At 40.2% G+C, this 15,272-nt stretch overlaps 1 protein-coding gene across 2 annotated transcripts in view; it reads right to left on the bottom strand.

The window, feature by feature from the left end:
* Positions 1 to 2,574: 2,574 nt before the first annotated feature.
* VCAN (versican) overlaps positions 2,575 to 15,272 on the bottom strand; it is a 104,235-nt gene continuing 91,537 nt past the window's right edge. For both annotated transcript variants that reach the window (XM_071580710.1, XM_071580711.1), the window contains exons 13-15: positions 6,535 to 6,679; positions 5,850 to 6,032; positions 2,575 to 5,383 (exon numbers count right to left, since the gene is read on the bottom strand). In XM_071580710.1, the coding sequence (XP_071436811.1) occupies positions 5,253 to 5,383; positions 5,850 to 6,032; positions 6,535 to 6,679 (459 nt within the window). In that variant the 3' untranslated portion in view covers positions 2,575 to 5,252. The remainder of the gene's footprint in view (positions 5,384 to 5,849; positions 6,033 to 6,534; positions 6,680 to 15,272) is intronic.

Here is a 15,272-nt window from a genome sequence, read left to right as displayed (position 1 = left end):
TCTTCTCTGAAAACCTGAGAAAATCAGCACAACCTGTTCAGAGAGGAGAACATCTTTATTTCCCCTAAAAGCCTAGGGGAGGAGCTGACAGTTCAGTCTTGTGCCATCATCTGTTTTCAACCTGCCAAAACCAGCCTGGCTGCACCATGGTTTTGAAATTCACCAAAATCCATAGGTTTTGCTAACAGCATGTGTTCCCATGGAAATGCACTTTTGGGAGACATGGGACCTGGTACCCTGCCATGTACTAAAGAAATCCATGTGTTGTAGATTTCTGGATCCTTGAAAAGGATTTTTTTTATCCATGGTAATCTGGGAATCCTTTTGGTTCCTGAATTTTAGATCCTTGGTAAAGACTTGAGCAAATCTGGAAGCTGCCATGGTCTGAGTAGCAGTGGAAGAGGAACTGTGGCTTCAGGGAATCAAAGGGATCCCTAATTCAGCAAGCAAACAGCACTGTCAGCAACATCTGGAGCCTTTTCTTCCCTTACTAAGCTTATTAAGAGTAGATATTTTGGCAAAGATGAGGTACATGGCTGAGCCCAAGCTTTGCTCTAACGCTGAAGAGAGTAAACTGGGATCCTGCTGCCTTTGGAATTGTTTTCCATCACTTGCTTTAAAAAGTCACTTTTATTATTTCTTTTTTCCCCCCAACATGTGAAGGAACAGGGCCTTTAGGGAGCAGGGACTCCTTGCTCTGGTCTGCTGCAGATCTTTATGTGACCTCTGCCAACCTTCTGCATTATTCTTTTCCCCACAATGTAGGAACATATTGTGTGATTGTCACTTTAAAAACTGTAAGAAACACAGAACCAAAACTCCTGCCATTCTCCTGCTACCAAAGACAACCGCATCATTTATTCCCTTTCCCAAACTGGTTACCCTCCTGTTTTAATAAGGACTTTTACTGCCATGGGAGTGCTCACCACTGCATGATGTCACTTTCAGAGCTTAAACCTTGAAGCCTTGTAGTTGCTCCCCATTCTGCTGCATCCAAGCAAGACCACCAACAGTGTTTGCCTTTCTTTTTGCTTCTCCACTCTTCCAACCACCACAGGGTCAGCTGCAGGACCATCTTCAGCTTGAATTCATCTCTCCCGGCTACTGGCAGATGGAAATCTGGAGGCATTTTGGTAGAGTCATGAGTCCATTTCTGCCTTTGCAATAAAGTCCTGACTAACACACCTCAAGGTTCCATTTCTCTGTTTTATCTGCATGGACACAACAACTGAACCTCTGTAGCAGGTACAGCCAATGGCTTCCCCACTTGAAAATATTCATTTGCTCTGAAAAACAATATGCCATCAAATTTCACTCCACAGGCTCTTAAGTTTCCTTCCAGATCTACAGATGAAATGTTCAAACAATACATCTTTTTCTGGGTGATGTTTCTGTCTTTACTTCTGGGTTCTACTGTGCTTTACATGGCCTTCAAGCTTTTCTCCATGCTTTGTCCAAACAATATTTTCAGGAAAAACAGCATGCTCATGGAGTCCTACACCTGCCCCTGCTTACAATCAGTAATACAAGCTGTATATTTTCTCTGAAAAATAATTCATTTGCCTTTTTTCACCAGTTCTTGCAGTTTCACTTCCCTTTGCCCAGGGACTGTCTCTGCTTGTGCTCAGAGCAGAGATGTTATTTTACAGAAATTAAGACTTTCCTCTTAAAAAAAAGTGTCACAGACATAGACCTTGACCACAGCCATAGGTTGAATAACAGTTTTCCTCCAGCCACTGCCCTGGCAAAGAAATTTCTCACTGCAAACTCTTCTTGTCAGCATATCCTTCCCACAGGCAGCCTTGTGCCCATTCACCTGTGCCCTGATGGCACACCTGCTGCAGTTCCTGGGCCCTGTATCTTCTCCTACATTGTTCTTCCATCCCCAATCTCTGACAAGTTGTGATGTCTCACAAACCAAAATCCACCAAGGAGTTCTGCTATGACACTGTCTCTTTCTATCTAGTCTGAAGAAGTTTGTGCATATTTAGGGCATAGCTGGAATTTAGGTATGTTTCTACTAACCAGCACCTTGCTTGCTATTTTAGAAGTTCTCCCAAAGGAATAAGCCTGTCTTACCTCTGCCCTGGGTGGTGTTAACCTGTGCAGGGTAAACTCATGCCCTGGTTTGCACATCAAGAAGTCAAATACTGTCAATATCCGTAGAGGCAGGAACACACTCAGAACAGAAATAGTTACTCTGCAGAGATTTTCACGAGCTCACAAAATGCAAAATCTGTTTACAAATCATAGAATCATGGCATCGTTGAATGGTTTGGGTTGGAAGGGACATTAAAGCCCAACCAGCTTGATCCCCTGCCATGGGCAGCCACAGTTTCTCTGCCCAACCTGTACCAGGGCCTGCCCACCCTCACAGCCAAGAATTCCTTCCCAATATCCCCTCTCACCTCTGTCAATGTGAAGCCATTCCCCGTTGTCCCGTCCCTCCAGGCCCTTGTGAAATCTCCACTTTTCTGTCTCTGTACTCCAATCCCAACACACAAAATTCTCCAAAGCTGAATAAATTACCATTCTCTGTCTAAATAAACAAGCATGGGTAACAGGGTTTTTTTAGGTTTTTTTTGTTGATTTTTTTCTTTTTAATAAGGAATGTTGTCAGTCCTATTTTATTATGCGTAATAGAAGGAGGTGAAAAAAAAATCAATATAAGCACTGCATCTAACCTAATTTAAGCTACAATCACAATGTTATTTGAATGTCTTACAACATTGTTTAAATCCAACAAGTAGACAAGAAAACAACAAATCTATGCAGGGGTTTTTATACATATGGTGAAGAAAGTTTGCAAAGTGTTAAAATATTTTTTCTGTTCTGTATGTTTCTGGTACAAGGAAGTGAAGTGTAGATACTGTATATTTATGAACAGAGCCTTGACTTTTACAAGCAATAATTGACTTCAAAACATACAATGTATATCTTAAAATATCCCCTAAAGCTGCTCATATAAAGTCAAATCCAGCACCTACTGAAGTTCAGCCAGCTGACACTTTGACTGGGCACTTGACCAGGCCCAGGGCAATTGTGAAGTACCTGACAGTCTAATTGTATTCATATGAAAAAAATCACATTGCATAGATTTAAACAGGAAGACATGCAATAACAAGACAAGTCACAGTATAGCAAAAAACCTTGTTTCTTTGGTGAAACAGAAGCAGATATAAAAGTTACAAAGATTTTAGACTTTCATTCACAAAAAACCCAGACATTCACATTATACACTATACAAGATAATAATATAAATAGAAAAAAGTATTATGTGCATTGTTTGGGGGCGAGGGCTGGGGGATGAACCGGCCAACTGTGTTGAACACTTGAAGGTTGGGTGCGCTCAGTGGAGCAGCCAATGCCTTTTCTTAAGGGATGTTGTCTGGAACTGTGACTCCAGTTCCCAGCAAGCTGTGGGCCCATCACTCCATGGGCAGCTCTGCCACGCTGGCCGGGTTTCAAATCTTTTCCTTTCCCTTCCAACTTTTTCCATCATAACCCCACATTAACACAAAGGTGTCAACTTCACGTTTGCGTGTATTTGTCATGTTGCTTTAAAAGGTACATCATAAGGAACTTACTGCTCTTTATTTTCATTCTTTTTTTCCTTTTTTTTCCCCTTTTCTTTTCCCTTTTTTTTTGTTTTGTTTTGCTTTGTTCTGTTTTTAATCCTGTGCCCAAAGGTGTGCAAGGCACTTGGCAGGAATAACAATCCTTTCTGTGGAGAGGTCGTTTCAAACGTCACTTACTTACTGTACACATCAAGGCCATTGTCACTGTGGACAGGGCAAGAAATCATAACAGAAAACTCCTATGTACACACTGCACCAACTACAACCTATAATCTCTCCGTGCACACACTTCTTTCTAGAAAGCCAAGATCCTGATTCTTCTGTAAGTCACACAGATCTCACCCATTTAAACTGCAAACAAGTGATCCTGTTTAGCAGGAATTTTGCTCTCTGGGGAAACAGCAAGCTGAGCTGAAAGATGGTTCCAAAAGTGGAGCTCAGGGGCTAATACTGCACTGGCGAGCTCTTTCAATCTTCTTTGCATGGGTAAAATAACATCCAATAAATTAAATCAGTATGGCTTACTTCATTTATTTATGTACGCTTCACAGCTGCAGCATTCATACACAAACATTCATTACTTTATAAAAAGATTAAAAAATGGTTATATATACAAAATTATTTACTTTTTTGATTTTTGCTTGTTTTTTACAAAAAAAAAAAAATCCCCCAAACACCAGGTCTACTTCCATTTTAGAATGCAGAGACCTGTAATATAGACCTTGTGGTTAATGTCGTGAAAGTAATTTTTTTTCCTTTTATTTCCCTATTTTTTTCTCTTCTTCTAAGGAAAAAGAAAAAAAAGTGGCCCTGGTTGATAAAGTTAATGTATTAGCACTTGGAATTTTACAGGCTCTCCTTGTCATACACAGCTCCTCCACGCAGTTTTTTCTCATGAGTGGTGAAGCTGGAGTGGAGAGCAGAAAAAATGTTCCATTTTGCAGTCCCTAGTTCATGCTTCATGCCACTTTTATGTGCTCTGTCTAAACTTTGCATCTCATGGACACAAACTGTACCTTGGATGGGAATTGGCACAGTCCCCCTTTAAAAAAAAAAAAAAAAGTCATGTAACTTGTGTGTTTATCTTCACCTGATAATAGCAAATTTCAGTCAGTGAAGTCATTATTTCAACCATTTCCAGCCTAGGTAAACAACAGAAAAGCAATGTCATAAATGACTGAAGACCTCTGAGGCCGTTCTAACCATAAATATGCCTGCAATTAGTGTGATTTTCATTTTATATACAGGATTTCAAAAACAACACACAATCAAACAACATTAAAATCATCTTATTTACATTTTCATTGGTGCTAAAATCGAGCTGTTTAAATATTGCAGAAGGCTGGTACGTATCATAAAATGGTCCACACCGATGGCATATAGAAAACTAATAGTCTTTATAGGCTGGAAATGGTTTCCTTTTATCCCCATAAGCATTTCTCCTCTTTTTTTTTTTTAATTATTTTTATTTATTTATTTCTATTTCTCTGATAAACACCATATTTTCTTTCTTTTCTTTCTTTCTTTTTTTTTCTTTTTTGCAAAAACACATTGTGAATACTGCAGTCCATAGTTTCAAAAACAACTTGGTAATACTCCTACAAGTGATAGAAAAGGCACAGGAAGTTATGACTTTGGCTGAAATGGTGGAGATCCCCGTTCACCATTTAGCTCTCAGCGCCTTGAGTCCTGCCACGTCCTGATCCAGCGATGGTAGTGCTTTGAAGGGTTTAGTGACGTTCCCTTCCCCGACGAGGAGTGTTTGTAGTAGTATTTCTTAGAGTAAGTCCTTTGGTATGTGGATGCTGCAGTGAGAAGGAGGAAGGGGAAAGACAAAAAATAAAAGGGAAATTAATTTAAAATTGTTTAACTGCAAATGCGCTGACTACACTTCACTTACTCTTAGTTAATTAGAAGGTTAGCAGGTGATTAACTGGTGCTATGACTGTGTTACAGGCAGGAGAACCATCTCCTACACACAGCTGCAGAAAAAATCAGTGGTGTAGTTAGGAACCTGTTGATTCCAGCACTTTCTAACAGTGAATTGTTTCCTTTGAAGGAATCTCAGTGCCTTCTGTAAAACCAGAAGGAGAATATTTTCATTAGTTTTGGAGGGTTGGTGTTTTTTCCTATGGATAGAGGGAGCAGTACAGCTGTCATAATCTTTCATACCATATTTGCTCTTCTCTTAAAATATACAGCTACTACTTATAACCCTTAAATTAGCCTGCTGTTTCTGGCCTGGGACTATTTTGCTTTCAAAGAACTCACGATTCATGCAAGTAATTTTGGGCATATCCCATCTTCCGTTCCCTTGACACCGGATGGTTGGAATGTGACGCTGGATGAAACCATCTTTGCAGTGGTATCTGATGAGGGAGTTGATCTCGTAGCGAGGCTTCATCTTCCCAAAGGTCTTTGCATTTTCCACAACAGGAGGCTGACCACAGGCAACTGAAAGGAAGGGAGAGCATCACCTAAAATGTCAGTCTGCACACCCACCTTGAGCTGGGACTGACCTCCAAGCCCTGGCTAAGGGAAGGGGCCAGAGGACTTCAGTGAGACTCCCAAGAGACACGTCCTGGCAAGGGCAGGAGGATCAGCCCTTCCTGTAGTTCTCCAGTCTCACTGACCAAATATAATAGTGATGAAAATTGGGAAATGGCAGATATTGTGGTTGGTATTGCCTTGTTGGTTTAAATTCTGATGTAAATTAGAGCCAAAAGGGTCGGCATATTCACAAAAAGAAGTGATTTTTCAAAAACCCAAAAACTGATGAAGTTTCTGCAGACATTTAAGAAATTTTCAATATTTAGTATTATTTTAAATACTTCTTATGTCTTCCTCAATGACAGACTGTTTCAAAGGACTAAAAACTGAGGGATCCATCAAGAGCTTAACAGAGTTTTAAATGCCAATTTAGAGAATGGTGCCTTTGGCACTGGGAAGTTTGTACCTGTTCCTTTCTTGCAGGTGTAGGTAAGGTGATAATTGCATGGTACATCATTCCACTGCCCATTCTCATGCCAGATTATAACAACACAGTCTTCTCCAGCAGAAAAGAAGCTGTCTGGCTGGTTTGGTCTCCAGTTCTCATATTGCTGCAGAGAAGGGAAGAAAACCATTATCCCCAGTGCTGGAGAATATTTACATTCCATTTAACAGCAGCGCAGCTTTGGTGAAGAGCAATCTCAATTGCTTAATTCAAGCTGTTAAGCATGGACTAAACAAAGCTGGATTTATAAAATGCTCCCACTCTCTTAATAGATTATCTAAAATGGGAAAAAATATTCTGGTCTAACTCCTCATTTACAGTAAACTGATGTCAGATGAACAAAATAAAGTAGCACAATCCAGTGCAAGCAAAACCCAGTCCTTAGTGGGCCCAAATCACTTTTTCCTGCATAGACAGACATGAAGTAGAATGTCAGAAAATGCAGTAAATACCCCATAACCCTTTTTAGTCCATGCCTACCAAGTGGCAAATTACATACTGACTTCTCAGACTGAGATTATTTATTCTGTGTCCTCATTTAATGAAGTCACTCAATGAGATGACATGCAGAATTAGGTGTAACATAAGTGCAAGTGCCAGAATATGCCCCCAGAACACTGCAGATTGGTGTTTCCATTTAAAATGCTAGGTGGCAGGCTGAGCACAGACAGCAGCTTTTCAGCTTTAGAAATGGTATGCAAATTCTGCCCTCTGCAGAAAAAGTAACTCCAGGCATATATGCATAAAAGCAGAAAGTGGCACATTAGTTTTAGAAGTAGAAATCTGATTGTTGGTATGTGTAAAACAAACAAACAAACAAACAAACAAACAAATCCCACAGAAGAACATTGAAACTGCTGTAAAATATCTGCCCACTGTCATTTTTGGATGAAAATTTGGGAGGATTCAGTCTCTTTCTTCAACCAGTCTGTTTCTTCAAACAGCAACAGAGGGAATGTCACAGCAAATGAAACCTGTGCATCAGTCCTTGTCGGGGACATACAGCCCCCTGTCCTGGCAGTTAGCAGAGCTGGGATAATCTTTATCCCATTTCTTCCCTCATCTTGTTCCCAAACAAAGCACAGAAATTTGAGAATTGCACAAGGAAAAGTGAGGGGAGATTTGGAAACTATTCCTAGAGATTTTTGTTGAGATTTCTGTTGTGTCATTCTGAGAAGAATTTAATGAAGGATAAAAATAGGTATCTGTAAGAGCTGGAATTCACATAAATGCCAGACATTAACCAGGCAGTAGCCCCTTGTATGGTCAAAATGACACAGTTTCTACAGTGCTTATATTTTCCTCAGTGCTTACATCTTCCTGTCTAGAGCTGGCCTGTATAAATGTCACAAAAGTTTAGCTTTCTTTTTTCTTAACTTTATTAAATAACCCATATTCACGAACTGGATGAACACGATTCAAAAATAAAGTTAACATACCCCACACAAGCAGTATTTACCTTGCAATTAATCAAAATATGAAAAAATAATACGTTAAGTACTTAACCTTTTCCTGCCACATGTCATCTTACCTATTATGAGTTTTAATTACCCAGGCAGTTTAACCACCACAGTCTAAATAACTATTCTGCACTGAGTTTATTACCTCTAACAAACCCCCCCTTCTTATATGGAACTAATTTAATTCCACCTCAACTTTCCAGTGTTTAGTAGTTCTAAACTACAATACACATTAACTTGTTCACCCAAGTCCAGAACATATTTTGCTTTCAAGAACATGCACAGACACACAAAAATTGAAGAAAGCAGTAAGGACAATGGTAAAAAATTTGGTCAACAGTGTCCTGACAGCAAAGGAAAGGCTGCAACAAGACTTGCAGCTGTCCCTTGTGGAAATGATACCAGAGAGCTGTTTGCTGCCATAGGGATCCGAGTGTGGGAATGGAGGATATTCGATGGCTGTTGGGGGCGTGTGAGCTGGAGGTGCTCCCACCCTCTGCACACAGGCTCCATATGCTCTGACTTGCCTCGCTAAAACAACTCCAGAGTTTGTGTTTGCTTTGCTGGCAGGGCTGCAGCGTAATGGCAAAGGATTATATCTGGGCCCTGAGGCTTGTTGAAGAATGTCTGATATCCTTCAACATGACTTGCTGTTACCTCACATCTGATATCGTCATTGCATGGATTTATTTTGGCTGAGGAACTCTGGTTTCTGCCTGGGTTTAGTGCCAGAATTGCTTAGCAGAGGAAGTTCCAGACTGCTGAATTGCTTTCTTAGGTCTCCACCCAGCTCTTCTGTAGTTTTTCAATTCCTTATTTAGCCACTGATAATGGGACAATGATACAAAGAGATTCTCATAGTTTGAGTGGAATAAGCTGCTAGAAAAATAAATTAGTATTTTGCTCTATTCTTATGAATTTGATCTTTGCATGATCATAGTCATGACTCTGGTTTTCACTTACACTAGTGTGAATCAGGGCTTACTGCACCACCTCCAGCAAACCTGTATCAGCAGAAAATTAATGGGAAGGAACCTGTGACAACACTCTTAGTTGTATCATTTAGAAGACAAAACTAAATAGATTCAAATATTTAGTTAATTTGTGGAAGAAAACCTGATACCACCCTTTTAATCCTCAGCAGAAATACTTACACTGGGTGATTACATAGAGTGACCTGAAAACTATCACTGCACTGGTTCTCAACCAGCTTTACTATAACATACGTAAATTTTTTTCTCTGGATTAAAACACGGAGCACTTCCAGATCATTTATTTTTGGACATGTACTCTTAATTATGTACATGACTCAAAACACACTTCAGAGGAGGTTTGGCCCATGGCACTTTTCTCCTCCAGATGACATGAGGTGGCTGCAGAGAGGCAAAGAAATCAGGGAATCACAGAGTGTTTTGGGTGGAAGGGACCTCAAAGCCCATCCAGTCCCACCCCTTACCACAGGCAACGACACCTTCCACTATTCCAGGTTTCTCCAAGCCCCACCCAAGCCATCCTGATCCTCAGGCTCAGACACTGCTGTACCAACTGCTCTGCAAAGCTCTCAACACCCACAATGGCAGGAAACTTGAGGTTTTTATTAAAAGCCTGAGATTTCTGTGTAATCAGGTAACTGCTGGACCTAGCCCTTGGGACAGGATTTTGGTCCCTGTACCTTCATTTGGTCCTTGGGGAACCACTAGTCTGTTTTGCCATCATTTCAGGCTGAAAACTGAAGCTCCTGTTATGCACTTTATGTATTTAATGATACTGTAATAATTAATTAATCTTCCTTGTAAATTTTTTTTGTAGTTGCTGAAATTAAATCCTGCACTGCCACATTGGATTTATTTGTTCCAGCTCTACAGGGCCCTGAAACTTTCCTGCAAACAGAAGGTGAATGATCCATGACTTAGAACTGGAGTTAGGATACAGCTTTTCAGGCTTCCTACAAGGCACTAGACAATGCACTTGGCTGGCCATTCCCAGTCCAAGAAAACAGGGACAATGTGTGCCCTTCCCTCACAGGGGGAGTTTGGGTAGGATGGTTACAGAAGCCCCTGAGGGCATTTTATTAAGTTCCACATATTGGGGGAGGATTTCCATACATGGCAATCCATTAACTCGCAGCTCTGTTGAGTGACAGGCTGACTTGTCACATAAATCGGGGTAAGGAAGCCAAGATTACAGCAACAGCTGCAGAGCAGAAGACTTTATTAGCCAGTGAACTCCTCAGTCTCACTGAGATGGATGCCAGTTAAACAGAAGGAGCATAATCTTCCCATCATAAACAAGATCCCACCTTGTGGGAGATTTGTTATTTAATTTTCAGATAAGCATCCTTTCTTGATGGACTCATAACAGATAATCCACTCAGCTCTTTCAGGTGTTTGCACTGCCAAAGTGAATCCAGAGTAATCAGTATCTCAGCTTCATGACACTCCTTTGGAAATTTCAGCCACTCCTTTATCTCCAAAGGCACATCAAGTGGCTGAGATCAATCACTTGGATTTTGCACTCCAAAACATTTAACAAGCACTGTGTTTAATGAAGGACAATAAAATACACTACTAATGCACACAAAGCTTTCCTGCTTGACCTCCTTATTGTGTAAAGGCCAATAATCTTCTGTACACAACTAAAACTAGGAAATAATTTACTTAAAATACACCTATTTAGATTTAAGGCATAAGGCTTTTCCTTCTGGGAAAAGGAAGCACTTCGTCAACATGTTTAAATAAGCTTAAAGTACAAATAAAACTATCTTGGTACTTCTTGGCACTTGTTACTGTGATTTTTATTTTCTTTCCTTCTGGCTGCTTCCCTATCTTATTCCTTTTTAATGCAAGACTAATGAGGCAAATTAAATAAAAACAAAAAACAACCAACAATGAGAGATGTAGGGACTGTCTGACTGGATACTTTCTGTGCCATTTCATTTGAAAGTGAAGCAACATTTCCTGCCTGGTATTTATCACTAAGCTGAGACCACCACTGCAAACTCTACTGTCCATCATCCTCTTTTTATTGCCATAACTCCCATAAGAATAGGAATACACTTGTGTTGTTTGGTTTTTTTCACAATAGGAGACAAAGTCTTAGAAATCTTTATCAGGAAAGCTCCTGAACAAGTCCCTCACTGTGGAGGTTCTGCTGTAATTGAACAACTTAACTAAAATTTATATCTCACTTTCAGTAAGTCTTGGCTTACTCAGTGGCTGAACAAGATCAGCACAAGGTTACAATGAGAATGTGGATCAGCCCAGAAAACCCTCATTTGTGGTTCATGCTGTTATACAGCACTGATGCTGTTACATGAGACACTTGGAAGTTTGAACAGGATTGCATTTCCTTTCAGAAAAAAAAAAAGGAAAAAATCAAACAGATTTCTGTGAAGATTTGGCAATGTCTGAAATACTGCCATTAATGTCACCGAGTATTTAAATGCATTTATACATCTGGAAAGGCAGGAAACTACCGTATAGTGTAGGTACTGTTTCACTAAAGTTCACCCCAGTTCTGCAAAGGATTTTTCAGTTTAATTTTATGAATGGGAGCAGTCTAGCAGAACTCACCAAAAGCATTTTTGAGATTAAAAACTCCATTCAGTGAGCGCTTAAGCATACACCTTGATTTAGAGGCATAGGTGGTGCCTTAAACTCTACAGGGAAGATCACAAGCACGATTCAGAGGGATGCTGAAATAACTGCCTGAGGGAGGGACCAAGTTAAATGTGTGTGTAAACTTTTGCTGGGAGAAATTCAAATCAATTTGAAGACAACAGCTATATTTAAACTTATCTACAAGTACATATCATGTCATGATCCCAATTTTTTTTTTTAGGTCATAGTTGAATGGCTTCCCTCTGTCTCTTAATCTGAGTTTTATTTACATGGGATTTTGGAAACTGGCAGGATTTGGACCAGGCAGGAGCCCAACACTCTCCATGACTGAGTCACACTGCAAGACAAACTCCCAGAAGAAGCTTTACTAGGGATTTTTGCAAAAGATTTCACATGAAAGGCTTGGAGTTTTCTGGTTACAGAGCAATGGAATGTATTGAAAAACTCTTTGAGTTCTATTCGGCAGCTTGGCCAAAAAAAAAGGAACTCTGAAAAACATACACTCGTGTATGTCTATGGCTATCCACAAGCAATGATTACAGATTGAACAAGCAGGAAGATATATGCAAAAATAAATTATTTGGGAAAGAAACATAATGAATAATAATGAAGTGAATGAAAAAGGCCAGCTGAGGAAGATGAAATATAAAAACATTGCCAATATTATATTTTGGGAAAAGCTGATTGTGGGGTGGACCAGATAAGTAGCTCTGACTTTTTGTAAAACAGCACTATTGTATGACATTTTTTCCATGAAAAGCAGAAAACAGTAAGCATGGCAATAAATCCCCACTAGGTGACACTGTCTACTCACTGCTGAGTCCAGGTACTCATTGGGGTAGCTCCAAGGTTATAGTTATTCAAGAAAGGCACCTCGTTTATTAACTCTTTCAAAGCTAAGTGAAGCCATGGACTTTTATCTGCTCTGCACCATGGGGTTTCTTTGCAGTAATAACTTTCATTATGGTTCACACACTGTACAGTTCAAATTTTAGGGTATGTTGTGTGTGCTGAGCTTTCAGAAATCTCTTCAGCAAATGAGAATTCACCTTAAAAACGAGTGCTAAAGAGCTGGTGAAGTTCTCTTGCCACTGGCAGGCATTTTATGGTGGGAGAAAAGTCTGGTACGGTGGTAAGCGTTGGCATTGGTGTAACACATGTTCTTTGGGAGCCACATTGTCTTAATTACCAAATTGTGTGTGGGATGACTTACTCTTTTTGTGCACAGCTACCAGGAGAGCTACTGGAGGGGAATAAAAGAAAGAAATAAAATAAAAGGAAAATCCTGCACTTTGTCATTTATGTCAACAATTACTGCAAGTTCGAGGCTGTTCAGGATTTTTAGCCCGTAACTGCTGAGCCCCCTGGCAGAAAGAAGACAAAACCCCACTTTGTCCAAGAGGCCCTTCTTTAGTGGCTACGACATCCTGGACCCAAAATATACCTGTCATTAATAACATTATATAGTTCTCCTCCATTTAATCGCAGGTCAAATGAGCATCTTAAAAAGAGGCTGTAATGACTGACTGCAGCACAGAATCAAAACATTTGGTAGGTTTAAAATCTCCTTCTCCAAGGACCCTGTGGGACATGGGCACAATGAGCTTTTTGTTTGCAGCTGACTACAGCACCTTTTTAGTTTGTTTGCTTTATTCAACCCTCAGAGGCAGGCTCCTTCCCCACAATACTCCATGCCTTTTTGAAAGGTTTTTTGTGTGTGTATGTGTTCAAAGAAGTTACTCTTTCTGAGAGGGGTGCAGTTACAGATTTTTTTTCCCTTCAAGTTAAAACTTTCTGACTCACTGACCAATGAAGGAAGCAAAAGAGATGGCTTTGTTGTTGCCAGAATTAATCTTTTGGTTGCTTTCCTTTCTTTTTTCTTTTTTTTTTTTTAATGTAGCTACCTAACCCTGACAACCTGAGGACCAACTTTACAGAACACAAAGCATAATCCCCTCTGTGCTGAAGGCAGGGAAAGCCAAGGCAGGGTCTCTGGGCAGCTTTGGGAGTGGCAATATGCCCTGGCTGGCAGCATTCTCTGGGTGATAGACAGACTGGCCACAGACACTGGCCAGCCCCATATTGCAGCACTAATCTTATGTAATGGAAGTGAGCTCACTGCCCTGCAAAGCACTAATTATCAGCAGCATTTTCCAGGGGATATGAATAACCCCCCTCGTGAGGCAGAGGGGCCACAGCACCACCCCAAGTAGCTGTGTGTGCTTAATCCATGGAATGAATAACTCCTTCACTGTTGTTCCTGCTCACAAGGGTCCTGAGCACGGCAAACCCTGCCATCTAAAGACAAAGGGGAAGCTGCCAAAACCAACACCAGATTTTTAATTTTTTTTCTCTGTTTGGATGGGTGTGCTGTACATCTGTAAAAGTTGCTATTCACAGAGATAAGTGAATTATTTAAATTCTACTTCGCCCCGGATCTTTTCAAGTGTTATTTTGTGTTCTCTCTCCCTGTGATCAGTTATTAAATTTCTCCACTGATAACATAAGTTTTGGTGTTCTGTAGTTTGTGTTGCGCCACATTTAAAGCACAAAAAGATCCAAGTAGCCATGGACAAATTCCTCTGTTCACACAGCTGTGTGACTGTTTAGGCCTTGCTTCCTTCTCCTGCATCACTGTGTTTTTCCTGAATTTGTTTTTATTGCTTAGTCCTTCTCATAACTGTAGGATGAAAATTGTCCTTGATACATCCTTAAAGAGTTGCTCGCTATTCAAGAAATGCTGGAAGAAAAGTCTGTGGGAAAGTGCAAGAATAATTTTGATTCTGTAATTTTCTAAATGCAAATGAAGACTATATTTAGCCATTTTCATTCCAGTGCAGAATGCAAATCAGAGGAAAGCTAGTGTTTCTCCCACACCAAGTGCCAACAGAACAGCTCTGCAACTGTCCTTCCACAAAAGAAAAGCAGATCTAACAAAACATGCCCTTAAAAATTACTATATTATTTTCTTCTGCCTCTTGAATTTATCAATATAATTGTCTTGACCAGAAATTGCCTTGATTTTCAGGAAGTCATGAGTAACAAAGCTCTAAAAATGCTGTGGTGCTGCGAGTCCTCTGAACATGCTCCAGTACTGCCCTCACTGCCATCACCTCTGAGACAAGTATGTCAAAGTTTTCAGTGTACAAATTCCCTTCCTGTTGCTCCACACAGCCTTGGATGCTGCTCCCAGTTCAAACCCCTGATCTCTAGTTCTCTCTGAACTTGGTCCACATGTGAAGATCTGTGAGATTTCCTGAGAGAACATTCACTTTTCTGTGTTGTACTAACACAGCTGCCATCAACTCCTTTCCCTTCATGTAAAAAGGGAGTGATTGATGCTGCCAATATGCTTTTCATATGGCTCATCAGATCCAGGACATGAATCCACCTCTCCCAAACACCAGAAACACTGAAAAATTCCCTTTCTTAAACAGAACAAAAAAAATTAAGGTAGCAGAGACATGTTGTAGTAGAAAAAAAGATTGTTTCTTGCCATAAGGATACAGTACAGGGAATCAGAATAAATCAGATACATGGGAGTGGTCAGTGGATCCCACATCTTGGTATAATTATAGTTTATTTTATTGTGCTTATTGGATGAGGCAGCCTAAGCTCA

Source organism: Pithys albifrons, chromosome Z (assembly GCF_047495875.1).
Source record: "Pithys albifrons albifrons isolate INPA30051 chromosome Z, PitAlb_v1, whole genome shotgun sequence".
Taxonomy (NCBI): domain Eukaryota; kingdom Metazoa; phylum Chordata; class Aves; order Passeriformes; family Thamnophilidae; genus Pithys; species Pithys albifrons.
This window is presented reverse-complemented; position numbering and strand designations above follow the sequence as displayed.